At 35.1% G+C, this 26,659-nt stretch overlaps 2 protein-coding genes across 3 annotated transcripts; both read right to left on the bottom strand.

Annotated features, from left to right (window-relative positions):
• Nucleotides 1–220: 220 nt before the first annotated feature.
• Nucleotides 221–17,884, bottom strand: LOC113118238 (1-phosphatidylinositol 4,5-bisphosphate phosphodiesterase gamma-2-like). Its single transcript, XM_026287276.1, has 32 exons — nt 17,531–17,884; nt 15,868–16,070; nt 14,656–14,808; nt 14,123–14,216; nt 13,968–14,015; nt 13,793–13,877; nt 13,497–13,580; nt 13,158–13,201; nt 12,984–13,044; nt 12,729–12,830; nt 12,531–12,649; nt 12,336–12,421; nt 12,050–12,167; nt 11,330–11,498; nt 11,149–11,244; nt 10,952–11,038; nt 10,680–10,861; nt 8,863–9,063; nt 8,591–8,710; nt 7,446–7,626; nt 6,419–6,487; nt 5,976–6,085; nt 5,109–5,196; nt 4,879–4,945; nt 4,629–4,789; nt 4,260–4,362; nt 3,680–3,883; nt 2,324–2,460; nt 2,091–2,202; nt 1,249–1,428; nt 1,084–1,172; nt 221–963 (listed from the first exon to the last, which is right to left on the bottom strand). The coding sequence occupies exons 2-32, from the start codon at nt 16,049–16,051 to the stop codon at nt 781–783; spliced, it is 3,717 nt and encodes a 1,238-aa protein (XP_026143061.1). The 5' UTR covers nt 16,052–16,070; nt 17,531–17,884; the 3' UTR covers nt 221–780.
• A 941-nt stretch (nt 17,885–18,825) lies between these two features.
• Nucleotides 18,826–25,498, bottom strand: LOC113118237 (MTOR associated protein, eak-7 homolog). 2 transcript variants are annotated; one of them, XM_026287275.1, is made up of 8 exons: nt 25,430–25,498; nt 24,888–25,050; nt 21,799–22,029; nt 20,996–21,140; nt 20,366–20,764; nt 20,172–20,290; nt 19,413–19,595; nt 18,826–19,327 (listed from the first exon to the last, which is right to left on the bottom strand). In XM_026287275.1, the coding sequence occupies exons 2-8, from the start codon at nt 25,044–25,046 to the stop codon at nt 19,208–19,210; spliced, it is 1,356 nt and encodes a 451-aa protein (XP_026143060.1). In that variant the 5' UTR covers nt 25,047–25,050; nt 25,430–25,498; the 3' UTR covers nt 18,826–19,207. The 2 variants fall into 2 exon arrangements, with proteins under 2 accessions (XP_026143060.1, XP_026143059.1); XM_026287274.1 differs by lacking the exon at nt 25,430–25,498 and adding an exon at nt 25,196–25,337.
• Between the last annotated feature and the right edge of the window lie 1,161 nt (nt 25,499–26,659).

Here is a 26,659-nt window from a genome sequence, read left to right as displayed (position 1 = left end):
TTTCTACTTCCTGGCACCGTCCATGGGAAAGTTATGAGTTGTAGTAAGAATGACCTGAGAAGAGTTTTATTATTATTGTAACAATAAATTGCAGTGTTTTCTTGTTAATAGACTAAATATGTATGTAAAATAAAGTGCTACCATATGTATTTTGTACATTGTGCATTTTTCTTAGTAAAAGGTTTAGAAGATAATATACAAATAAAACTACAAAACAATATGTGTCCACATATTTATTTATTTGGTGAGAAGCTGTGTAATTATCGGGATAATGTACAAACAAATGGAAACAATTATAAAAAAAAAAAGCGGATTTATTTTGAGATAATGACTGTCAGACTGTGCATTATCGCCTGCATATCCAACCAAACCTGCTAAAACTTCCTCAGCATATTAAAAACAAGATAGCAACCAAATAAATAACATGTCTTGTTTGCCATTTCGATTTTTAAGACAATAAGGAAAAGTTTAATACAGCTGCAAATGAAATGTTACAATCAGATGAAGACGATAGATGAACAGTTTCACAGTAAAAAAAAAAGAAAAGAAAACAAAATCCTCCATGCAGTTTTCATGCTCTCAATTTAAAGAGTTTTACAACTTCTGGAATATTGCTCAGGTTAACTTTGCAGTGAATTTGTGTGTGAACACAAAAGTGAGATGGCTGCAACTTCCTGTCTTTGAGGCCTGTTAGGGAACCAGTAGTAATAGAGCAGCGGAACCGAGAGGAAGAGACCCATAAGAACATAAGAACCAGACAGGAAGAGAACTAGACCTTCCTCATGAGTAGAACTTGCTGTTGTTGATTTTTTGCTGTTTAGTCATCTTTTTTTCTGAGTACAACTCAGGGGCCGCGTTGCGCTGCAGGCTGGAGTGAGTGTCGTAAAGGCAGAACTCGTTGCTTAACTCCGCCTGTTTCTTTTGCAACTGTTTCGAGGAGGAGTAAAGTTCCTCCTGTGCTTTCTGAAGAAACAAGTGAGAAATGATAGGGGATTTCCATTATACTAACATAGTATTCTCAATAAAATGTATAGATATTTTCTTAAAATAAATCATGACATCAACAAATGGCCGGTTTCTTACCTCCACCTGCTGTATATCAACATACACCAGTAGAGACGCCAGCTCTAGGTTTTCACTGAAGCCGTTCTTTAAAGGGACTGATCTGTACCCTGTGAAAGCAGCAACTCAGTATTTGTACTTAAATCTGCCCTATTTTTAACAATGCAATGAAGTTGATAGACTTACCTGAGCGAATACCTTTCACAGGGAACGTAGCCTGGGCCAGGAAATTGGGGTCTGAGAACATGTCCTCCTCAAAGACCACAAAGCGCAGAAAGGTGAGGTCTGGATCATACACGCTGAAAATAAATGTCTCCGAAGGCTGAGAGTTCGGCCCGAGCCATACAGGGTTCAGTCCGTTGTCATCTGTGGACACATTTAGTTGTTTAATTTTTAAATGAAAAAATTAATACTGGTGCCTCTCAAAAACAGGGCAGAAATTGTTGTTTAGTATAAAAAATATAATGCATTTTGGTAACATTTTTTAATTACTTTATAAATGATTAAAAGTTATTACAATAAATCAACTGAATATATATATATATATATATATATATATATATATATATATATATATATATATATATATATATATATATTATACACACACAAACATACACACATTAAAATATGTAGTTTTTTATTTCTTACATTATGAAATTATGACTGAAATTAAGATAAATTAAGATTGTAACATCTGAAAATTTATATAGTCCAGACGTCCAGAAAATTAATATAGTCCTTTTTACTCTCAACTTTTCCCACTTCTTACCGGGGCGTTTTTTTTAAACATTACTTGAGATAGCAAATATGTAAACTGAAATAAAATATAATAAAACTTACTTCAGCTACAATACTTTTTCTTATTTTCAGTGTGTTTAACCTAATAAAATAACTACAACTTAACTAAAAATTCAAACAAACTACATAAACAAATTTAGAACAAAAACTGATATAAATGATAAAAACGTTAACTAAAATTTAAATGTAATAGTATCTCAGTTATACTCAAAAATACTGCGTCTTACGGCAAACGATAGTCTTGAATTTGTTGTCCTCTGTTTGGGCACACAGTTCGATCTCCACAAAGGGACTGGCGATGCTTCGTCCTGGTTTGGGAAGATGTCTTGCTCCTATCACCTGTGGATCAGAAAAACCCTCAACAATCTTTTCAATTAATTTAATTTAATAACAAATAAATAAATAACGTGTTTTGTTCAGCTCTCAAACTCAACCTAAATAAATCAAGCTTATGTTTTACCCTAATGGTGATCGTAAATCTGACACTCCTCTTCTCCTGAGGGTCATACGAATCGCTACGCATCATCTCGGGCTGCAGTACATATCCTGTGCCTCCATTCAGACTGAAGAGGGCGCTGTTCAGCTGCATGTACTTATCTGAGGAGAGGCGCAAACACTGGCGTGTCATTAGACTTAATGAAATAAATGCTATGCTATTTATTGATCATTACATTTATTGATCATTACATTCTCTATAATGTTTTCTTTTCCTTACACTCACAGTTGAAACCAATGTTATTTCCTTTATTACATATTTTTGTCTTTAATGTCTTTAAGTTTTTATGTTTCCTGCATCCTTCTAATACTCCATCTCTTTTTTATAAATGTATAATAATTGTGTACATGCATTGTGTATTTCTATAAAACATTAAAGGTGCAATTTGTTATATATTTGCAGTAAAATATCCAAAAACTACTAGGCTAATGTTATATATTTTGTCCAGCTGATCACTAACAATATCTCTAATGTTTCAACTACTTGTAAATCATGAGAAATTCCCATTCTAAACAGTGACACGGGGCAGTGCAGTCGCCTGTCAATGACATTAGTTAACCTTTGTTAGCGCCTTTATTGATGTAGAAACCACATGACAGAAGTATCGTGGACAAATGCGGAAGCAGCTTCTCGACAAACTTCAATTAGAAAGAAATGCCGATCTCGCTTGTGTTTTACTCGACAGGTGAGTTATTTTGATTCGTATCTTTACAGAAAACATATGCTATTATAACGATCAACAAGATTAGTATTATGGGGCGTACACGGCAAACGCAGGGGCATCGAGTTTCTAGGCCCACGCGAGAACACGTCTGATCCGTAGTCTGATCGCGTTTTTGCATTGACTTTGTATGTATTCTCCTCGCGTTAAATCCATTATTTAACTTTCCGTCTGATTGATGGCCGTCAGCGGTTGGGTAGAAGACAACAAATCCCATCATCCCACACTCCTTCTTAGCGTCATTAAACCACGCAATTGTTATTGTTTTGGTAGTGCGCCCTCTAGTGGCTGGTCCTACAACATGTACCTTTAACTCATATTGAGTACATCTCCTCACTACCTTGTTTACTATTCTGGGTCAAAGGTTGGCATTTTTCCCCTGCTGGTATATGATATAATCACACCATTGTGCTGCCAAAAAGCATTGAAAGAAATTCACAAGTAGGTGTTTATTTTGACTAAATGAATTTAATGTTTAGTTTATTAACTGTTACATGTTATATACTTTCAGTGCAGTCATAAGTTAGCACTGAGATAAGTGGGAATGTTAATGAATAGCTTTGTCTATTAACTAAAGAGATGTTTAACTTCATACTCACCAGCGGTTTGGAAGTTGAGTGCTACCATGTGACAGCCGCACATCCACAGAGGATACGGATCATAGTTGGAGGAATCCACCCGCTGGCCCTTAGGGTAGACGCGGCTGAGCGCCTTGCGGTTATACAACATAAACTGAGTCGACTTGTTTCTGGAGGGAATCTTATTTTCTACAAAGGAGCGAACCTCTTTGTAGGTATAATTATCTGATAGAGAAAAACAATCACATTGTTCATTTAAAGCTTACTTCATGTCATTATATATTTTTTATGTTTTTGACAGAAGTCTCGTATGCTCACCAAGCAAATATTTGACCAAAAATACAGAAATACTTAAATTTAAAATCATTGTTTTTCACGGTTTTTTTACATATATATTCAATTTTTTATACATTAAAAAAATATATATTTTAAAATGTCATTTATTCCTTAAATTTTCAGTATCATGAATCCAGTTTTCAGTGTTTTTACAGTCACTTTTGATCAGTTAAATGCATCCTTGGTGAATAAAAGTATTTCATTTCTTTTTTTAATGCTGGTGTATACGTAAATATGTAATAAATTCATATTTAATTAGCCATACCAAAGCGGTCCTTGTCTTTGCTGCGAGGCTGGCAGTAAACGACCACTTCAGACATCTCGCTGGCCACCTCGTCTCTGCTCTCAACCTCCCTTGTCTTTAGTTTCTGCGATATAAATTTATTGTCAACATTTAGAAACACCAGCCCAGCATTATATTTGAAATACTTGACTGTATACTTCAAATGTCAATGGTTTAATGTGCTTCTAGAGCTATGCCTAGCATTTAAACATCCCCCTCAATCCGTCTGGCTTTAAGTAAACAACTTCAACCATATTTACAGGATGTGTGACTCAAAACCTTGTGAGAACTTCCCTGTGTGACAACTAGCCCCAGTTTGCCCTATTTAGGACAAGAGCGTGTGAGACAGACCTCGAACTCTTTGTTTTCTTCTCTCTGTGTGATGTCCCAAGCCACCTGATACCACTCGTATAGCTCCTCGGTGGTCTCAGTGGCCAGATCAAACGGCATGTCTTTATTCTCCTTATCCTGCAGCGTCACCACTACTTGCTTGCCGTGTTTGGCTGAACGAACTGGAAATGACGAAAAGAGCGCAAAGTTACCATTACAAATACATGTTATGTACAGGTGCCCGAGTGACTCAGAAGATAAATGATCTTACCGACAGTACACTTGGAGATGTCCACTATTCCTTTACATAAGTCACCTAATGGATTTTCCTCATCGCCCTGAAAGAGAACATCTAATCTTAAAGACATTCTATGTTTTGAATATAGATATTCTCTATTTATTTAAGCAAATAGGAATGCAAACATGCATAATGTACTGTACTTACTAGCCCTAAATTAATTACCTGTGATGTCAAATATGCAAATGTGTCATATTCTTTACCTGGTAACCTGCCTCAGTTGAATTGACTTCTTCAACATAATTCGAAGGGAAATAGTGCTGCAGTTTTCCACCATAGTCTCCTTTCCACCTGTTGGGATTGGGAACATTAAATGTTAGTTATTTATCAAAGTTAAGCAATTAAAATGCCCCTGAGGTTTTTAAAACGTGTTAATTCAACTATGTACCACAAAGTTACATTAACAGCAAAAGTAACATGGACAACATACCATGATGACTCATGTTTCATGGACCATGAGCCGTGGTAAAATTATAGTATTCTTTGACATACACTCCCATTCAAAAATCTAGGGTCAGTGTGATTTTTTTTTAATTCAGCAACAACACATTAAATTGATCAAAAGTGACAGTAAAGACATTTTTTAAGTCTATTTCAAATAAATACTGTTCTTTTTAACTTTATATTTACCAAAAAAAACTTGGAAAATGTATTACGCATCCCAACTGTTCTCAACATTGAAAATAAGAAATGTTTTAGGAATAAATTACATTTTAGGAAAAAATTACATTTTAAAATATTTTCAAATACAAAACAGTTATTTTAAATTGTAATAATATCTCACAATATTCCTGTTTTTACTGTATTTTTCTAATCAAAGTATTCAAAAATAAATAAATAAATAAATAACCTTACTGACCCTCCTGAACAGTAGTGTACTTTAGAGTGCTACTGTATGCAAATACTGAGGTAAGTGTATATGGTAATCCTGCAGTACCATGGTATTTACCAAATTAGCAGAGTATAATCATCTGATACTCTCATTGTACCATGGCACTGCCAGAGCTTTTTTTGCAAGGATAAACTGTGCGTTTATTTCTTATTATCTACAAATTTGCAAATAATCTCACCATCCGTTTGCCTCTTTGGTCACATTATGGATCAAAGCGCCCTTATGAAAGGTGAGTTCATCCTGCCGCATGGCCCTGTAGTCATAGAGGGCCATCACTGTGCTACTGGGCTGCAACACAGCAAAATGAATTTAATCACGCTACAAATCTGCAACAGTATTGAAGCAACCCACACAACCCTTCAGCAGTTCACTAAAATACATTTTCCTTAAAGGGAATTTGTGAATTAAGTTTGAGCTAGAAACATGAAGCACATATGGCATACAAACTAAACAAACTGACACTGCTGTTTTAGCCAGGCTGCATTTCCTCTTTCGAGACGATCAGTTTCCTATGTGACAGAAAGAGATAGCCAACGCCACCACTTCCTCCCCAGCCCACAGGAGATGACCTCTTGCGCATGCTAACTCGCAAGAGCTAAGTTTGCTTTACAAAGTGCTTACCAGAGACGGCTCTATCTCATTGGCCTCCACGTACTGTTTAGAATCATAAAGTGAAGCAGATACGGTTATCTGAAAAGAAAGACATAAAACATTTCTTAGACTTTTCTCCCTGAACTTTCAAAATCTATCAATTTTACATAATTTGTCTGATCAGTGAACATTAAGTATTGTAGATCAGTGATTCAGTGACAGTAAAGACATTTAAAATGTTACAAAAACAGTTTCCACAGAACTATTTAGGAGCACGACTGTTTTCAACATTCATATGATAAAAGATGCTTTTTGAGCACCATATCAGGATTTCAAAACTTCTGAAAACTGGAGTAATGGCTGCTAAAATTTCAGCTTTTGATCTATATATTAAAATATAAGTATATAAGACAGTTATTTTAAATTAAATACATGTTTGTCTAGGTGCACATCAGTCACTTTTCAAGTAAACGGAATTTAAAAATGTAAAAAATATTTATCAGAACATTTTCTGTGATTATTGCAATCAGTTTTTGGTGCAGTTAAGGTCCTCATTTAGGTTAGTCGCTCTTTCAGGCTGTGACAGCAGGAAAAATGTGCTTTGTGGTAGGAGGATGCATAAACATGTAATACTAGCCACAGGAAGAGGGCAAAAACTTTAGCATAGCCTCAGGAAGTGAAAAAAATTGTAATTAAAAATAGATTTGTTTTATATTATATGTCTTACTAAACATTTATACCATATAATGCCACTTAAGTGCATATTATACTTCTGCTAAATCAGAACTTTTGGCCTGAACTTTGATTGGAAAAAGGAGAAGAGACCAACAGAGCTACTAGAGATGAAAGCATGCAAGTGTAACATGCAAGCTGTGGCCTTAGCAAAGGAAGAGGTGTACTTGCTTTGGTTCACTTTGAAGTGTGTATACAGATGCTGCACGCAAAGACAACCATTGCACAGGGTTCAGTACAGCCTGCATCTGACAATGTTTTAAGTGAACTGCCATCTTGCCTGCCCTGCACCAAAATAGATTTATGATGTTGCTTTATTACTTACCGAACTGAAGCGTTCCACCAGTGCTGGTGTGACCGGGTAGCGTAGTTTGATCTTCCGATATAGCGGTTTCTTTCGGAAATAGTCCACCAATTCCAGGAGGCTCTCAAATTCGCTGGAGGTGCCGAGCACGTACATAGATCCATCTTTGTGTATCCGGCAGTGCTTCACCATCCCTTCACCTCTGTTTCAGCAAAAATCCATGAATTGCAACAATTATTACATTAACAAAAACAACAGCAAAAAATAATAATAATAATTCTAGAAGATAACATATGTATGTGTGTGTATATATTTAAATTTTCTTCTAAAATGAGCAGTTTTATTAGGCTCCTATGTATAGGTTCAGTAATTTCACTTTAATGGCAATAAATAGGTTATTTCCATTACCATTAAAATAACATAACTGAACATCATAAATATACAAGTCTGAGAAAAAAAAAAATAAAAAAAAAATTGAGGCTTATATATATATATATATATATATATATATATATATATATATATATATATATTTATGCATTTAGCAGACACTTTTATCCAAAGCAACTTACAGTGCATTCAGGCTATCAATTTTTACATATCATGTGTTACCGGGGAATCGAACCCCCAACCTTGTACTCTACCAGTTGAGCTACAGGGACACCAGTACAACATACAGTATATATATATATATATATATATAAAACAACTGTTCAGTTCAAATTAATTAAAAAAATGTTGATAAATGTGACCCTTCACCTTTGAACTTCCACACATAAAACAATTGTTATTTATCTTTATCAAAATAATAAATGGTTCATGAACCATCCTTTGATCCACATCAGACCAATTCTACAGGATTATTATTTTTTTGTCTTTTTTATCATTTACCAGATGAAACCATAGGTTTAATCACTAATAATAATAATAATAATATTATTAGTAATAACACATCTCTCCTCAGCAAACCACACAATTCAAAACATGATGCAGATGAAAACTTACATATTTGAGTTTATTACTATAGGTTATGTTTTCAAAAAACAATTGAGTTACTTGCCATTTTCTTTTAACTGATTGTGAAATATACTAGCAATTTCTGAGTGAAAATTGTTTCTACTCCAGGAATTTGTCAGTTTAATGAGAAAAAAAACAAAGAGTTGCACCTGAAGGTGATGGCATAAGACTCTGAATCTTCTCTCTGTCTGACGAGGAAGGCTCCATCTCGAGGGATCCTCATAAGATAGTCCTCTGCCTCACCCCGACTCAAGTTACTGTAAAACCACCTAAAGACGAGAAAACCACAGTTCCACGTGCATGATGTGTCTGCAGCTGCTCGTGAGCATTAAAATAAGGTGACCACATGGTCTTCTACAGCTCTGCTTGCCGGGCTGTGCTAAACACCATGTTTGGTTGTGCATTTCAAGTGTCGACTTACCCTTCTCGTAAGTGCTGGTCTGGTCGAGGCACAAGATCAGTGAGACGCAGGTTGAAATCCTGACAGCGGAGAGGGTTTTCTCTGTAATACTGGATAAGCGCGTACACACTGGTAAAGTGCAGGTTGTCTGTGAGGAAATAGACAGTGTGGTTTCCATCTAAGCAGGAACGGATTCGACAATGTTGAACTCGTCCGCTGCGCCTGTAAGGACCACACAGGGAATTTCATTTAGCAAAATGTGCATTTGCATGTGTATGAAAAGAAAAAATATTAACATGAATCATATGGTTTGTTCCTGTTTTAAGCAGGACTTTCTGAAACTTATAAAAAAGAATATGCTTTTATGATGATGTAATGATTTCTATTAAATGTTTTTTTTTTCAAAAATATACTCTAGTCACGTAAAAATGGAAGCCCGTTTCCGCCACTGAAAAAAATGTAATACATTTGTAACTTTTTATCTCACAATTCTGATTTTCATTCCTAATACAGTAGTTGCAAGTCTACATCTTACAATTCTGAGCTTTTTTTCTCAGAATAATGAATTCCGAGTTATAAACTCAGAATTGTCAGATATAGTCACAGAATTTTTTTTTCCTTTCAAAATTGACTTTATAAGTCGCAAATGCGAGTTTATATAACGCAATTTTGACTTTCTCGCAATTGCATTTTTATATCTCACAATTCTGATTTTATAACTCGCAATTTCAAGTTTTTATGAAGCAATTTTTTATTTTTCTCACAATTTCGCAAGTTTTCACAAGTTTGCGAGTTTATATTACGCAATTTCACTTATTTTCTATTAATTGCAAGTTAATATCTCACAATTTTAACTTTATAACTCGCAATTGCAAGTTTATATCACACAATTTTTACTTTTTCTCGCGATTTCATGTTTATATCTCACAATTCAGATTTTATAACTCGCAATTGCGAGTTTATATCATGCAATTTCACTTATTTTCTAGTAATTGCAAGTTTATATCTTACAATTCTAGAGAAAAAAAAGTTAGAATTGTGAGATAATAAGTCACAATAACCTTTTTTTATTATTATTCAGTGGTGGAAATGGGCTTCCATATGTAAACGCATTACTTATGACTTCATTATTTACAAAACTGAAAGAAAACTAAACTCAAAAGGATGGACATAAAGAGCTGAGGTTAGCCATTTCTGTCAATGAGGAATTGAGAATCACTTACTGGAGGATGGGGTCTTCATACAAAAACATTTATACAACCAGGAAATGCTCAAACTAAAGCAGCAAAATCTAAATTGTAGAAATGACTGTAAACTTATTAAAATTGGCATAAATTATATATATTTTTAAACACTGCTTTCAATTTGTAGCTTAAAAGTTAGCTTAAAAATTAGCTTAAAAGTTAATCGTGTATATTTTTTCATCCACCTTTGAAATTTTTACATTATCATACTGATTAAAAAAGGAATGATCAAATTTAAATTCAAAACTCAAATTTAAGGTTTAAATGTAATGATGTTTATACTGTTTTGTTCCACACCCAGTATTTCCAGTGTAATACTGTGTCATTGTCTATTGTCATTACCTACCTGTTACTAATTAACAGTACTAATTACATTAATAAAAAAATATTTTAATTTCAATCTTTTAACAACTGCCAGATTGTGACACGACATGAAAATATACTGCATAGCAAGACTGACCCATATAAACTTCAAATACCGCTTTATCCCTATTTCTTAGTAAAGATTTAAAAAAAACAAATAAAAAAAAAAAACATGATACGAAAGACATTCCCTCCTCTCTCTCTTTAAAGGGTAGAGCAGGACTACATTACCAGAACGAAAGGGTGCAATCATTGACGTAGGTGTCGCTCTCCCGCACCAGAAACGTCCCGTCAACTCCACCCGAATCGGCACAGTATTCCTGCAGCAGTCTCTCGGCTGTCTGTCTGCCCTCTGACATCCGCCCGTGAAACCAGGGCTCTGACTGATGAAGGTCTGTACCTCCCTGAGGTGACTGAGGAGAGGTGAATTACACAGTGAATACCTTTCATTTATCCGATTTTTCAACTGAATCTCATTCTAAAATGAAGCTCCAGTAATTCACCTTTACCACATCCTCCTCTTGTTGTTCATTCTCCTCAGCGTAATACAATGTCTTATTCTCGATCACACAGTAGTGCTTGTACCATCTCTGTACACGGACACAGTCATACAGAAATTGCAATCATAATCAAGTAAGCCAACTGGAATAAGATCAAACAATCCCACAAGCCCGTGATAGTGTTCGCTGGACTTCGGCACCTCATCAATTGGATCCCAGATGAAGAGCTCTCCCTGCTTATCTCCTTTCCGTAGGTCCTTTTTGCTAAAGGTCTCATCAATATTCAGTTTCTTGTGCTGTTTGAAAAAGCGAGATTGCATGGCTTTGGATTGGATTGTAAAATCAAAGACACTGGAGGATTTTCCAACGGAGCTTCTCTACCTTGATGATGATCTTGCCCTTGAGTTGGGTTGGTGACGGCAGCTGTTCTGCTTCTGGTTCCAGCGGCTCGGTCAGGAGCTTGTCTTGGAAAACATCCTTGAACACCTGAGCCATCATTTTTTGCTGCTTGACGTCACAGTGTTCTTCTATGGACAGCACCACAGGATACCTGCCAACAGTGACATGTTCATAAACATACTTAAAGAATACTGCACACTTCCAGATACACCGTGTGCAACAATTTCATTTTGAATTATTTTGATTGTAAAAATTTGATTGTAATTATATTTTCCCCCTTTATTACTTCATATTTGCTTGAATGTTTTACAAACTATATTTACTTTTAATTCTTAACAATAATTAATGAATACTATATTCATTCTATTAATTAATTAATTCTATTAATTCACATACTTATTTCAAAAAGTAGCCTGCTGTGTGGCGGTAATGCAAATTTAGGGGTAATAATGCAAAATAATACAAATAATGTCACAATGCAAATATATATATATATATATTAGTCTTCCTGAAAGTAGGTTTAATCTTCTTTATGCAAAACATATTTGCTTATTTATTAAAATATTGGCACGGATGGGAGCCTGGTATGTTCTTGAAAGGTTTTGCTAAATTAATTTCGCCGGTTCTCTGTTAGGTGATATGAATTTGACAAAACCCTCGCAGATAAATGTGTGAATGTGTGTGTTGTTGATGATGACTAACTCGGATGTTGCAAAAGCATGATCATTGATGGCCTTCACCACATCCTTAAACTTTATCTTGGAGGTTCTAGTCCAGCCGTGGTATATAATAGGTTCCTCGGGACCATTCCAGCAGTCCACTGCATTGGAAAAAAAAACCATTAAGGTCATCAGACTGACTCCCGCCGATTTCTGAACAATTTTATCAATGCATTATCTATGCATGAAATGAAACCGAAAAGAACTTGCATTTGTTTAACAGAATATTAAAGAGTATTTATTAAGAAATGATGGTATGGTTCACTGACACTCAACACAGCGGCAGCCCAGCCGCAGGCAGCGCACATAAGCTTCTGTTGAGGACTCACTGCGCAGTTGATCTCCAGTCAAATATCTGTGACAAAAAAAAAAAGGCCAAACACATGAAGTAACACAGGAAGTTGATCATGAAGAGGAGGAGCTGCTGTATGTGTGTCATGAGCATGAAGAACTGCAGCACTGACGTGTTGTGTGAGGAGTTGATCCAGTAGTGAGAAAGAGGATTGTTCATGTCCAGAGGGCAAATCTCTGAGAACTTCTCATCCCAGATCGAGTTCTCTTTGGAGAAGAGAAAACTGAGGAACTAGAAAGACAGAAAGAAAGCTCTAAAAACACGTCACCCTAAAGTTTACATAAAGTAAACCCATCGCTATAACCCATACCTCTTCAACAGTAAAGGCTGGATCGTTGGTCTTCCTCATGGTGTCATCGATGAAGATGGTCATCAGCTCTCGGACTTGATTTGTATTGTTGGCCCAAGACTCCTACAAAATAAATTCACAGTATTTGTTTCAAGATTTTTTTTTTTTTAATAATTGATGTATTTAGCTGGTATAGACAGTATATATATATATATATATATATATATATATATATATATATATATATATATATATATATATATGAAAAAGTCTTACTCTCTGATGAAATAAAAGGAATCTTTGAAAATCGCAGAGTTGAATAGGTTGATCGCTGCTACTGCAGAAAGAAAAAAACATACAAGACACTCAATCAAATGAGAACATTAGAATGACCTCATGACACGTTTAAAGAACTGCTTCGATCAAAACAACGTTTTGACGGTTACTTACCCCATGATGAAAGCACATGACTCCTTTTTAAACTCGTCTAGAATCTAACAAAACAACAAACAACATACTCTATAGATGATACTAGAAAAGAAAAGACTTTTACTGAATGGTTTTTAGAATGGTTTCTAGAGGATCATGTGACACTGAAGACTGGAGTAATGACTGCTGAAAATTCAGCTTTGCCATCTCAGGAATAAATTACATTTTAATATATATCAACAGCTATTTTACATTGTAATAATTTCACAATATAACTGTTTCATTGTACTTTTTCCTTCATCTACTTTTTCAAATCGTACCGATCCCTAACTTGTCGGCACAACTAAACTGCATACTTACCGTCTTCTGGTTTTCAAACATCAAAAGATTGTAGAATTTGTGAAACTGCTCGAAATCCAAAACATCTTTCTTTGCTCCCACCACCTGAAATGATAAAGTTGACACTTCTTAGAGCAAAAGCCACTGACTAAACATGCCTTTAAACAAGAAGAATGTAAAAACATATGGATAAACAGACGATCATCTGAAAAACTTTAGGAGAGGAAATGTTCCCACTCAGCTGCCATAAAGTTTTCCATATGATGCAAAGCATACACTTCCGTCAAGATAATGTGTATACAATGTATCATTCATACCGCGATTCTGTCCTTCAAAAAACGTCCACCTGGTACTTTAAAGTTCATCTGTGGCAACAGAGACTTGAGCTCTTTCAGGGTGATGCTTTGAGAGACAGAAAAGAAGCACTAATGAGGTGAGACAGAAACTAAAATAAGACTGTTTGAGAAGAAGGTGAAAGAGAAAGAGGAGAACCTGTTTTTCTTTGTTTGATCGACCGAGTACATCTGCTTCCTCAGCCAACTACAGCAGAGGGAAAAACACAGATGAAACAAACATTCGATTTGTGCTACAGTTTATGAATACACAAGGTACACTATCTGTATCTGTGTGTGTGTGTGTGTGTGTACCTCTCTATAATCTCTGGTGTGTAAGCCACCAGCGTCTCCTGTCGCAGTAACTCCAGTCCTGCCAGCCATTTTTCTGCATCGTCCACTGAATCAGCTGTGGAACAGCAAATGCTTTCAGCACTAAAAACAATTCAGCTAGTTTTTCCTCTTCAGAACCCATCATTTTCTTCCTTTGACAGTAATTTCTTATGCTACGGAATGCAAAGAATGCAAAATTCGGGTCTATATGAAATTAATCCAAAAAATATTTTAAAAGAGAGGAAGTACCTCCTTGAATAGTTTATTATTATTCTCACATGTCATATGTTGAGGTATAATTATCTATCATGCACATCACATGCATTATATATATATTCATGTCTCCTAATGAATGTCATGCCAGCTGTGCCAACAAAATTGTATATACTGTTTATTCCGTACATTGTGCATATAGCATTTTAGATGTAGGCATATGGTGGAATGACAATAAAGTGATTTAATTACACTTATTATTATATTTTATTAGTTAGAAATGCATAAGAAGACACACATACCCGCCAGGCTGAGAGTGTTGAGAACAAACTGAGAGCCATAGAATATAGTAAAGCATGAGTTGGGGTCTATATATTTATCCTTGCTGTCTTTGAATCGATCAAAGTCTTTGGAGTTTTTTCCTGCTCGTACTTCCCGGATCTCAAAAAGGTCCACTGCAAAAATGAGATTGCGATATGTGATTTACAATATTAAGACAGCAAAGTTGAGACACAGCCCTCGACTAAATAAGCTCTCTGTTATTGAACAGATCATCCTGCAATGATCAAATATTATGGTCAGTTCATCTCACTATCCATTTTTTTAAATATTTTTTTTAGTGATTGATGCTAAGCTTCAAAAGTTTTCGACCAGTACAATTTCTTTTCTTTCATCAAGGATGCATTAATTGATCAAAAGTGAAAGTAAAGACTTTTACATTGTGACAAACAATTTCTACTCGATAAATGCTGTTATTTTAACATTTTTATGTATCAAAGAACTGTAAAAAAAAAAAAAAAAAAAAAAAAAAAAAAGTCACAGTTTTCCATAAAGATATTAAGCATCAAAACTTCATGAACTGATAAAAATAAGAAATGTCACTTACATAAAACAGTGATTTTAAATTGTACAAATATTTCAGAATATTTCTTATATTGTTGTTATATTAAATAAAGGTACTCTTAGTCAGCACAAGTCTTTTTCAAAAACATAAAAAAAATCTTACCAATTCTAAATATTTTAACAATAATTGAATTCATTCAAATTTCTGTCGAAAACAAAACTACTTACAAAAAAATATATATATATCAACCTACTTTAACTTGTTTTCCCTTTAAAATAAACCTTCCTTAAAAGCATACATTTACTATATACTTCAAACATTTTGTACTAAAAATATAGTTGATAATTTTTTAGATGATCCAAATTTTTTGCTTCGGATAAAATCACCCGCTAAATGTATTTTAATGCAAATTCCACTGAGTTTGATTTTGTTATATAATGCAAAATTGCTTCATATGTCCACATGTTTGTAATATCCAATTTGAGCAACAACTTTAAAACAACGACGTACCGTTCTAAATTACCTATTTAAGTTAACTTTAATCATAAAGTTTCTGAGCTTAAATGAAGCATGACACTGTAAACGCAGAGGTCATCATACACATAAACTAACAGCTTAATTGCAAATTGAAGTGTAAATGTGAGAAATAAGCCTGAGGGAAGACACTCACACACTCCTTCTGTCTTGTTAGCGGTGCGCGACCAGGCCACCTGTCGCGTCTCCATGATGACCTGCACGGTAAGCCTCTCCATCCTCTGTCTGAACACGGTCATCACTATCCCCATCTCCAAGTCTCGCTTAATGAGACTCTTCTTGTATTCGGTCATGTCTCCTTGCTGAACGCGGCCCGCCATCACTGCCTTTGGTCACACACTGGCAAATACAAACGGCTTGTTTATTACAGTCTGTGTGACAGCAGGTACACATGTAGCCTCATGAAGCGTATGTTGTTACTTATAGCAGGTTTGCTTTATTTACAACTGGATAGCATGGCACAAAATATCTGTACTTTGAATATCTAAACACGACGGACTGTCTCATATTCAAATATTCAAGATACTGCATGGATCGAATCAAGCATTAAATAATTAGTAAATCCAGAAATGAAAATTCTGGCATTATTTACTCACCGTCATGTCGATTCAAAAACTGTAAGACTTTCTTTCTTCTCTGGAACACCAAATGAGGTATTTTGAAAAATGTCTGTGTTTTCATTATATACTCATTGGTTAAGATCCCAGCGTCTTTCATTATATGGACAAAAAATGTTGTATTCTACAGATGAAAGAAAGTCATACAAGTTTGGATTGACATGAGGATGAGTAATTAAGAATTTTCAGGTGAACCTGCATTGTTTGTTGCACGGATTATACAGTAACTGTTACAGTAGTTCATGAAACAGAATTTGTTACAATGATCATTTCTGTCTTTACGTAAGCTTGGGGTTTAAGGAAGAACAATTTATAAAGACGACAATGTTAATACTGTAATTCCCAACCATGCATGTGACTTGCCAGCTCTGATAATAGAAATAATCACCACCTAAAGAGGAATACGACAAGCAGTTATCTGTGACTAAACAGTGCGCCTTTTAGAGTCAGTTTTCCAAACTGTTGAACCATGGCAAGCAAAATAGATGTTTCATGTCTGGTTCCCCTTATTTGCATTGCAAATGAGTAGCTGAATAAGGTGGAAGTGTCCCAAAGCAAGTCCCTCTTTAAAAGTAAAATATTAACCCAGTAAACTCAAAGTGGTTTCCATTCAGAAACCTTTGTACATCACCCACACCCTCCATTCTTCCATTTTGAGCTTTCTGTGTGAAAGAGACAAAGAAACCACGCTCTTTCCTGACATTTAAACAAGCGCCAAGATAAAACTTTAAATAACAAACTGAAAATCAATGTAGATTGACACAAATAAACACTAGATAAGAAAACACGAAGGTCTGTTGCTCAACAGGGAAAGAAAATGAACCTGCCACATCCGAGTTAGTCAATAGGCTACATAACTGTTATCATTAACAACAAGAGGTTGTGGAGGCAGACCTAATCTTACAGAATGTCCTTTTTGTAGCCCACTGAAACTGTATAGAACAATTTTGCACTTTATTTATTGTGCATCATTTTGAAAATGTTACTTTCCAGTTCATGTTTTCGCATTAAGAATGAATAAAGGAGCTTCGTATGACTCCTATTTAGTTTTTATAAAACTGCTTAAACTTGATCAGTGAATATTTAATAAAAAAATAGACTTTTAAATCAAATGTTTACATACATAGTCAGTTACTTTAACGCCCCTTAATCTAAACACCCAAATAAATAAAAAATACTTACCCAAGTTTAGAGAAGAAAATCAATGACCACGTCGAAAAGCACCTGCTGTAATCAAACTAATTCTCATTTTTAAATCTAAAAAATAGCCCCATGCATGGCTTTAAAAAATAAAATAAAACAAAACAAAATCTATGAACAGTCTAGTCACAATGTGCTCAGTTCCTCTATTCGCTAAACACAAGGAAGTTGAGAGAACAGTATGAGAATAAAAAAAAAAAAAAAAAAATCCGGAAGCTAAATTATCTATGCAAAATCCCCAGGGAAGAGAGAGCGATGTGTGAACTACTCTGTCATACTTTTGTGCCCTACTACAAATGTGAAATATACCAAAAACACATCTTGATGCAGGAAAAGCGTTTATATCAGTGACGAGTGCTATCGCATGTTGCCGTTCGACGTCATCATGACATCACGTCTTTTTCTCTCATTTAGTGCTTTATGTATGTATACAAATATTCTGTAGCATAATGTCAAACGAAATATATAACTCTAAATCCAAGCTGAATTCCCTAAACCATCTTTTAACTCTAAAAATATAAGCATACTTTCTAAATATAATTTGAGGCGTTATGAAAATGAAAGCACCTTTTTTGTCAGCTGGGCGCTGGCTAGTAGAGGAAATTTGGTCGTCCGAAATTATTTTAATGACCGAGTACCCAAAAGCTTGTTATTTCTTTAAACAAGCGAATAAGAGAAAAAGCTTCGGCAGACTATAAAATAAACATCGCTTTTAAGTTACGTGATGCGACAAGTTCACAGGCGAGAAGAGAGTTATGTTACGTTTGTAACAAGTGTATGTAAAAAAATAAATACATTATATAGGCCACACACACACACACACACACACACACACACGTATATATATATATATATATAACCATGGATACTACTGTAAAAATATAACTCACTTCACCCTGAAAAGCTTAATTGCTATATACCACATTTGATTTAGAACAGAATGATTTGGGCTTGTTTGTGGTTAAATGATATGAATAACTCACCATAACCAGCAAACAATAAACAGTTATCTGCAAGTTTTTTTTTTATATACCAAGGCCTCAAAAAAAAAAAAAAAAAATAGATACAGCATCTATCAAAGATAAAGTTTAAAGTTCATTACACAGCATCCAACCACTCTGAATTAACAAAATTCTGAAAATGCCTAAAATCAAGTAGAAATTACCGATGAATTAATCTTTAAGATTAAGAGAACTGAGAAACTGAGAAATGCATTTTTCCACATTTATGAATTTGGCAGGTGTTTTTTGGGATGAAACAATTCATAAGCAAACAAATGATGTTCTATGTATTTATTTATTTTCCATTTAATGAGTGAATCTTCCAGTTTAAACACACTAAATATATCAGTCAAGACGAAATCCAAATACATGAAATCCAGATACTTGATGTGAAATGTAGACTTCTGTCACACGTTGTCGTTCCTCAGTGTTTAACCGTATTTGACAGAATATCTTTGTATGCACATTTTAATATTTCACAGAAAGCAGGAAGCCAGCTCCTGGATTTTTGCATATTAACATAAAAACTACACTGTATAAACTCCTCAGTAAGTAAGTTTCCTCTATATCTACATTAGTGTAAAAGAACAAACCAAACCAAACACTGAAATGAAATACTGCTGGTTTGATCTACTCGTTGTCTTCTTTTTTCTCTTCCTCACTGATCCTCGTCCTCCTCAGGTTCCCGGAGGCCTTGGCTGTGCAGGGTCTTCCCTGTCATTTCCATTATGGCCTGTACTTCAGGATCTGCATCTAATACGCTCTTCTTCTTCTCATCCTGAACGTCAACACAAACACTTTTTGAATCAAAATGCACACTCCAAAAATATAAAATTCACTATAGTAACATTTCTATCACAGACCTGCTCCTGTTCTTCAGGTAGCTGCCCGACGGCCCACACCTCCACGGTGTCCAGTTTGAAGTCCTCGTCTCCTGAGAGCTGAGGACTGCCGTATGTGGTGCAGCGTGGTCGAGCCCTACTGTGCCCGTTTCCAAAATCGCAGTCCAACCACAAGCCGAAATAGCCATGCTGACCACCCATACCCTAAAAAGACAGTTAATTATGTATTGTTTTCTTTGCTCCATAGTGTATTAAAGCTTTTTAAAGGAATAGTTCACCCCAAAATGAAAACTGAAAAAAGTATTCACCCTAGGGCCATCCAAGATGTAAAAGAATTTGTTTCTTCATCTGAAAAGATTTGGAGAAATTTGGCATTACATCACTTGCTTACCAGCGGATCCTCTGAAGTGAATGAGTGCCGCCAGAATGAGACTCCAAACATTTGATAAAGACATCACAATAATCCACATAATTTTAGTTGAAGGAACTAAGCGTTATTATGGATTATGGACTATGCAAAGTTAAAACACCTTAATGAAAGATTTGTTTCTTATAAACATGCAGATTTTTACTTTACAAGAGATGATGGACTGAAATCGTGTGGGTTACTCTCATTCTGACGGCACTCGTTTACTGCAGAGGGTGAGGAAGTGATGTACAATAATGCTGAATTTCTTCAAACCTGTTCCAAAAAAGAAAAACTCTATGGATTCTATGTGAGTGAGTAAATTTTAAGCAAATTTTCATTTTTGAGTGCTATTCCTTTCAAATTTATCTCACCAATCCATTCGGCATAGTCTGCTGGCCCTGGTTCAAGTACATGTAATGATTGTTATAGCCTGTGCAGTTGAACACTCGCATGTATGGAAAAATGGAGAAGAGAAAGCACCTCGAATCACCTAGTGCAAAAAGAAGTAGAAACATTAGTTGTGATGCATAACACTGTATATATATATTTTTTTTTTCAAACTCACCCTGGAACTGAGGTTTGACTTCCCAGCTTTGAGATGCAAAGCCCCCGAAGATATGCCCTTTAGTGTCCTTTACTAAAATGACAGTGGGACCCCGATTTTTGCAGTTGCCCACCAGCCGGGTGAAGCTTTCCCCATGTATGTTTGTGGAGAACAGCAACCTCCAGGGGGCACTATATCCAGCTGGCAGCTGAGGTGACAGGAACATCAGAAGAGGTATATTCAAAAGACAACGGAGGTCACTCCAGGGAGCGTACTGACACAGAGGCAACAGAGTTGGGGGAGGACAGGAGGGCAACCCAACTCCTAGACCCTCGCCAATCAGCAGCTCCAAAAACATGGCCATTGCTGGGATCCGGAACAGCCAGTCTTCCAGACAAGGAATATCACACGTATTCTGATCTACAGAAACAACAAGGACTAATTATATTAAATAGTTATTTTGGTGTGCACTATATCTGTTGGTTACAGTTTTGTTATCATTAACTAAAACAGTTTAATACTACTATATTTGTATATATATATATATATATATATATATATATATATATACATAATTTACACATCATTTGTCAGTCATATAATTCATTTTTATTTGAATTTAAAAGTGTTTATTATGTTACTGTTACAAACCTGAAGATTTTAATTCAGAGGTCAGCTGTTCTGCCAGAAGTTTAACACCTTGAGGCCCATCACCCATGCGATCAGGTTGCCAAGCTCGCAGATTCCCCCTGTGGGCTAGAGTCTGCACTGCAGCTGAAACCAGGTCCTCCACAAACTATTTCATAAAAAAAAAAATTTAAAAAAAATTATATATATATATATATATATATATATATTGAATTGAGATGTTTTATTGTTAAATTGAGTTTGGCTATCATGAGTCTAAGTGGTTTATCTGACTGTGGCTTTAATTAACAGTGTTGTTATAGTTAAATAAAGTCGTGGCTAATGGTTAGAGAGTTTGACTCCTAACCCTAAGGTTGTGGGTTCGAGTCTCGGGCCGGCAATACCACGACTGAGGTGCCCTTGAGCATACATTTCTGCCCACAGCTCTGGGTCTGTGTTCACTGCTGTGTGCGTGCACTTTGGATGGGTTAAATGCAGAGCACGAATATGGAGTATGGGTCACCATACTTGGCTGTGTCACGTCACGTCACCTTCACTTTCACTTTTTCACTTAAGCCATTAAAAATAATTAAAATGAAGCTGAAAAAACTAAAATAAAATATAAGCTGAAACTTTTTTTTTATAAATAAATGTAAATAGAAATTATTAAATGACAAAACCATATAAACAAACAGACAAAATGGTTTAAAACTTAAACCAAAAATAAAATGAAAACTAAAAATATAAAAATGTATGAATATTATAATAATATATAAATAATACCAATACTGAAACACTTTGTATGATTCGATTTTGGTGATACTTACACCTCTGATCTGCTCAGTTGTGGTAGCAGTAGCCTTTGCACCCTCAGCCATTGCCAAGACCAAAGGTGCACGTTCTTCTGCAGTTCCCCTAAGAATATCTGCCAAGAAAATCACCAGCTGCTCGCGACTTATCCCATCACCAGGGGGCACTGGCACTCCTGGATCAATGCTGTGTATGCCCTGAAATACTCTCTTTATCATTGATTCTGAGGCCATCTTTGCCATTGTCATCTGAAACGAATAAAAGGAAAACTGAAAGTTCAATATGCATGTGTGTTAAAGGGATCTCTCTTGTCATTCCAAACCTGTATGAGCTTCTTTCTTATTTTGAACATTGAAAATATTCTGAAGAATGCTGGTAATCAAACAGCTGATGGCCCCCATTGACTTCCATAGTATTTCTTTCCCTACTATGGAAGTCAATTGGGACCAACAACTGTTTAATTCTTCAAAATTCTTTAAAATATATTATTTTGTGTTCAACATAAGAAAGAATCTTTACAGGTTTGTAATGACATGTGGGTCAGTAAATGATGACAAAATGTAAATTTTTGGGTGAAATATTCCTTTAAGTGTTAGCATAGATATGCATTTTAAACAATAGTTTGAATGACTTGCATCAGTTTACCAGTCATAACATTTACCTTTATCCCATGCTTATTTTTAGATATTCTACAATACTCTTCTGCCTTTTACAAATAATACTAGACAACATTTAAATGCTTATCCAATAACAAAACCCAATTATTTATAACTGTAACCTTCCATGAGGAAGTAATTACTGTATGTGGATAATGTGGGCATTTTCTAAATCAGTTCCCATTTGGTCTGTGAAAGATTCAGTTTAAGCCAGTGTTATTTTATTATAACTTGGATACTATAATAGTACAATAATTCGAATTTTATATTTTACTTTTCGTTGTAATTTTTGTTAAAATTTCAGTAATTTTGGTGTAAGTTTTGTCATTTCTGTCTGGACCACTATCGTCGAAGATGACTGACAATTAGCATACAATTTGGATTGGCGGTATGGTTCTGTTCTAGGCACGAACTCCCTGCACAACAATGCACCCTAGAAGTTAGTTGTCACTGAACAACAGCTCTGTGTAGTTAATTCTGCGCCATGTGAAAGCAATCAGGAAATGGAAATTTACCGCTGATTACAGAACCAGCTTTACATACAAAGTGTCCATTAAATATTGCAAGCGATTTATCATGCAGCTCTTCTAGCAGCAATAACTCACCAGGGTAAGCAAAATGGAACCAACATGAATGTATTGCAGTATTGATAAAGTTAAATCATTATGTATACATTTTAGAATTAGTCTGATTCAAAGGAGATTCAGATAGAGATGTTCCGATACCCTTTTTCTCTTCCCGATACCGATTCCGATACCTGGGCTCAGGGTATCGGCCGATACCGAGTACTGATCCGATACCTGGGTGTATATCTGTATATACAGCTGTATATACTACTAGCCCTGTGTAAATTGCTAGAATTTTTTTATGGTGTGCTTCAGACAGATCCCTCAATAAAACATGAACAAATACATGGTGAACTACTGTATTTATTACAGTATTTTTATTATCTAACATGAATTTGACAGTATTATTTATTTTCTTATGCAAAAAAGAACTTCAAATGCAGCCAAAAATCTAACACCGCAAACTAAAAAAGGTATTTAAGTTTTACAATATAACTGTATAAAAAAACTGCAACAAATAAGTCTAGGAATATAAAAAAAGATCTATTAATCAGATAATCTCTAACAAGTAAAAAACAAGTAAAAAACAAGCAACCATCTAGGCATAATTATTATTATTATAGAGATGTATTATTATTACTGTAGGCTACAACAGTAGCTTTATATATTGTCAATTTACTCATGTAAACCAAACATTTATTTTAATGGGCTGCCATGAAGATCTTTGAGTGTCTGTGTTTATGATATGACAGTATTCTCAAATGAAACGGTAAATTCTCATGAAGTGACGGTTTATGCGTTCGTGTCCTCATGACACACAGCAGAGACTACAAAACAGCGAGCTCTCGCGCATCTGTGCCAGTCACCCACAGAGATGTAGATTTTGCGGGAGTAATATTTAAATAGTATTTTGCAGTTTAATATTCACAGACACTAGTATATATTCGGCTACTGTCTGGAGCCCTGCGTTTTGACTTACACGGAAGCGACTGAACGCAGTTGCCGGTACTGAATATACTCGAGAGTCTGTAACTACCGGTACTACAGAGACATACTGCTAACCACTGATCTATAATATAGAAGCGGCTTCACTGTCTTTTGGCAGTTTAGAATGTGATGAGTGATCCAGTCATATATAGATAAGGGCTGCTAACGCGTTTTCATTTCTTCTTCGCTGCTCTAAACAGGGGTTGCTTGTGGCAACACAGCACAACTTCCTGTGTTTTCAATGCATTTTGAGCAGCGAAGAAGAACCGTGCAGCGGTTAGGCAAAGCTTGCGGTCATAACTAGGTCTTTTTTAAGAAAATGGTATCGGATCGGTATATGGGTTCATGTACTCGCCGATGCCGATGCCAGAATTTGTTGTGGTATCGGAGATATTTCCGATACTAGTATCGGAATCGGAACAACTCTAGATTCAGAAGGCTGAATCCTGACTGAGAGGAGGAGTTGGGGATGGAGAAGGCTAATTAACTATTGAGCAATGCGAAAACTGCTGATAATACTGAGGGACCTTATATATAAATGCGTATATAGGGGTCATATTCCTATAGACAGATGGGGATCAGCTGAGAGTCAGCTGATTCGAGCTTGACTAACGTGACCTGCCAGAACTAATGCTACACTTGATTTTTATATTTTGTTTTTAGTATTATAGTTTATATACTTTTTCATATCAGTTTTAGTTATTTATTTTAGCTTTAAATATAATAACCCTGGTTCACACCGGAACACAAAATCATTAAGGACAGTGTCATGAAAACTTTCCTAAAGCTAACAACGATATAATCGTCAATAAACTTAAACAAATAAATGTTATCACACAGACTACAGCACTAGTATAGTATAGTAGTATAACATATCCAGTTCAATGTATTGTTTACCTTAAATACGTCTAAGGATAAAACCTTCCCCGTTTTTTCAGACGAAACAGCGGAGCCAGATCCATGAAGCCTGTCAAATATCCCCTCTATAACAGGTCTCTCATCCGGACGAAAACGAGCCAGTCGTTTCTGCGCTACAACACTTTCAGCGTTCCCCATCACCCTGAAGGAAAACACGAATGCATGTAAAGATAAACGAGCTAATTCGTGGAATTAAGTGTCATGGGCACAACAGAATACATTAAATATGTATCGAGCTACCGACTGAAACTAAGTGATAATGGGAAAAACTTAAATACAGTGCATACAGTTGAGTTATGAATGACTGAAGTGGGATTTTCAGTCCTGCTCAGCGGTTCAGTGTGACATTTCGATTTACGATCACACGGTGTAAACAAAACACTTCTTTGTCTTTTAATTGTATTGGCGGTTGGCAAACCAATTTAAAGGAGCATTTACCACCACCTACTGGACTGGAGGGTAGATGACAGGAGTAGCTCGATAGGAAGGAGAAAAAATATATATATATGTATAAAAAATACCTATATATTTCTAGTAGATACACGCAGAAACTATTTTCTTCCTGGTTCTGCACTACATCACGCGCAGACGACCAATGAATGGAGAGAAACAAAACGCGCTGTGATTGGCTAAATCATAGCTGCGTCATCGGTGGAGTTACAGTGGTTTTCCTAGAGGCAAATTAGCTGGAAATTGTATCAAAAATAATAAAATCGAAGGCTACTATTACATTTACCAGTACTAAAATAAACACCAAAGTAATTACTTTTTCTACGGCCATTACTTTTTAATCTTAGTTTTTACAGGAATATTATATTTTATTAATATTATTTCTAATAAGGTAATGCAAACATTTGTGTAATACTTTCTTTTTCATGGCAAATGCTGTCTGATTTTATAGAAAAGTATCTGCATTAAAGTTTTAAAGACTACATAGAAAACAAATATGATACTGCTAAATAACTTAATCCGGTTCTCCAAACTGGGGTCTGGGGCCCAGAGGGGCCACAAGAAAGTGTTAGAGGTCCACTGAATAAAGAAAAACAGTGTAAAATAAATAGATAAATAAATACATTTTAAAAATAAGTAATAAATCTACAGTATAGTACAGTAATATAGCGAGTAGAACAATTCTTGGCTAAATTTATATAATTATGAATATTACATAATTATAACATGTATTATAATTGGCTCATAATTTGTTTATAGATACACACACACACACACAGTGTGGCAGAGTAATTAGTTACATGTAACCAAAGTATGAAATGTAATCACATAAACAATGTAATTGTAATCAGTTACTGAGATTTTTTTTTTATTAAACTAAAGTTACTTTTGAAAATGTTGATGATTAAAAAGGGGGTTACATCAGTGTTTTTTTTTTTTGTTTTTGTTTTTTTTTTACAGACAGGTCTGATTGATTTCTTTCATATATTGCACTGACTGCTTTAAAATATGAGAAACCAATGTTGGAATTTAGTACACATGCTTAATCAATAACTATTTCATCTCCTATTTGGGTTTATGTATATGCTTTTTTTTAAAATTAATTGTTTTTCCAAGGCATTGTTAGATATCAGTGTTTTCTGCCATAGATATCCAAATATTTGATTTGCCGATCACAACTTATAAAACAGTATCATAGATATTAAACTATTTCTTGTTATGATTTTAAATCTGCATTTAACCTCAGAATGATCTCAAAGTAAAAAGAGGTGCTAAAGTCTGATTTTGTAGTGGCTGTGCTT

The sequence above is a fragment of the Carassius auratus genome, chromosome 18, assembly GCF_003368295.1.
Source record: "Carassius auratus strain Wakin chromosome 18, ASM336829v1, whole genome shotgun sequence".
NCBI lineage: Eukaryota > Metazoa > Chordata > Actinopteri > Cypriniformes > Cyprinidae > Carassius > Carassius auratus.
The sequence above is the reverse complement of the archived record's forward strand: the minus strand, read 5'-3'. Positions and strand labels throughout refer to the sequence as shown.

Coding starts and splice junctions, on each gene's coding strand:
- LOC113118238 (XM_026287276.1), bottom strand. CDS start 16,051: ATGGCGGGCCGCGTTCAGCAAGGAGACATGACCGAATACAAGAAGAGT. Junction 11,499..12,049: donor CATGCTTTTGCAACATCCGA/GTTAGTCATCAT, acceptor CACTGTTGGCAG/GTATCCTGTGGTGCTGTCCA. Junction 2,461..3,679: donor ACTCAACTTCCAAACCGCTG/GTGAGTATGAAG, acceptor GCCTCTCCTCAG/ATAAGTACATGCAGCTGAAC.
- LOC113118237 (XM_026287275.1), bottom strand. CDS start 25,046: ATGGGGAACGCTGAAAGTGTTGTAGCGCAGAAACGACTGGCTCGTTTT. Junction 20,765..20,995: donor CTCTGAATTAAAATCTTCAG/GTTTGTAACAGT, acceptor TTGTTTCTGTAG/ATCAGAATACGTGTGATATT. Junction 19,596..20,171: donor AGACTATGCCGAATGGATTG/GTGAGATAAATT, acceptor CTGTCTTTTTAG/GGTATGGGTGGTCAGCATGG.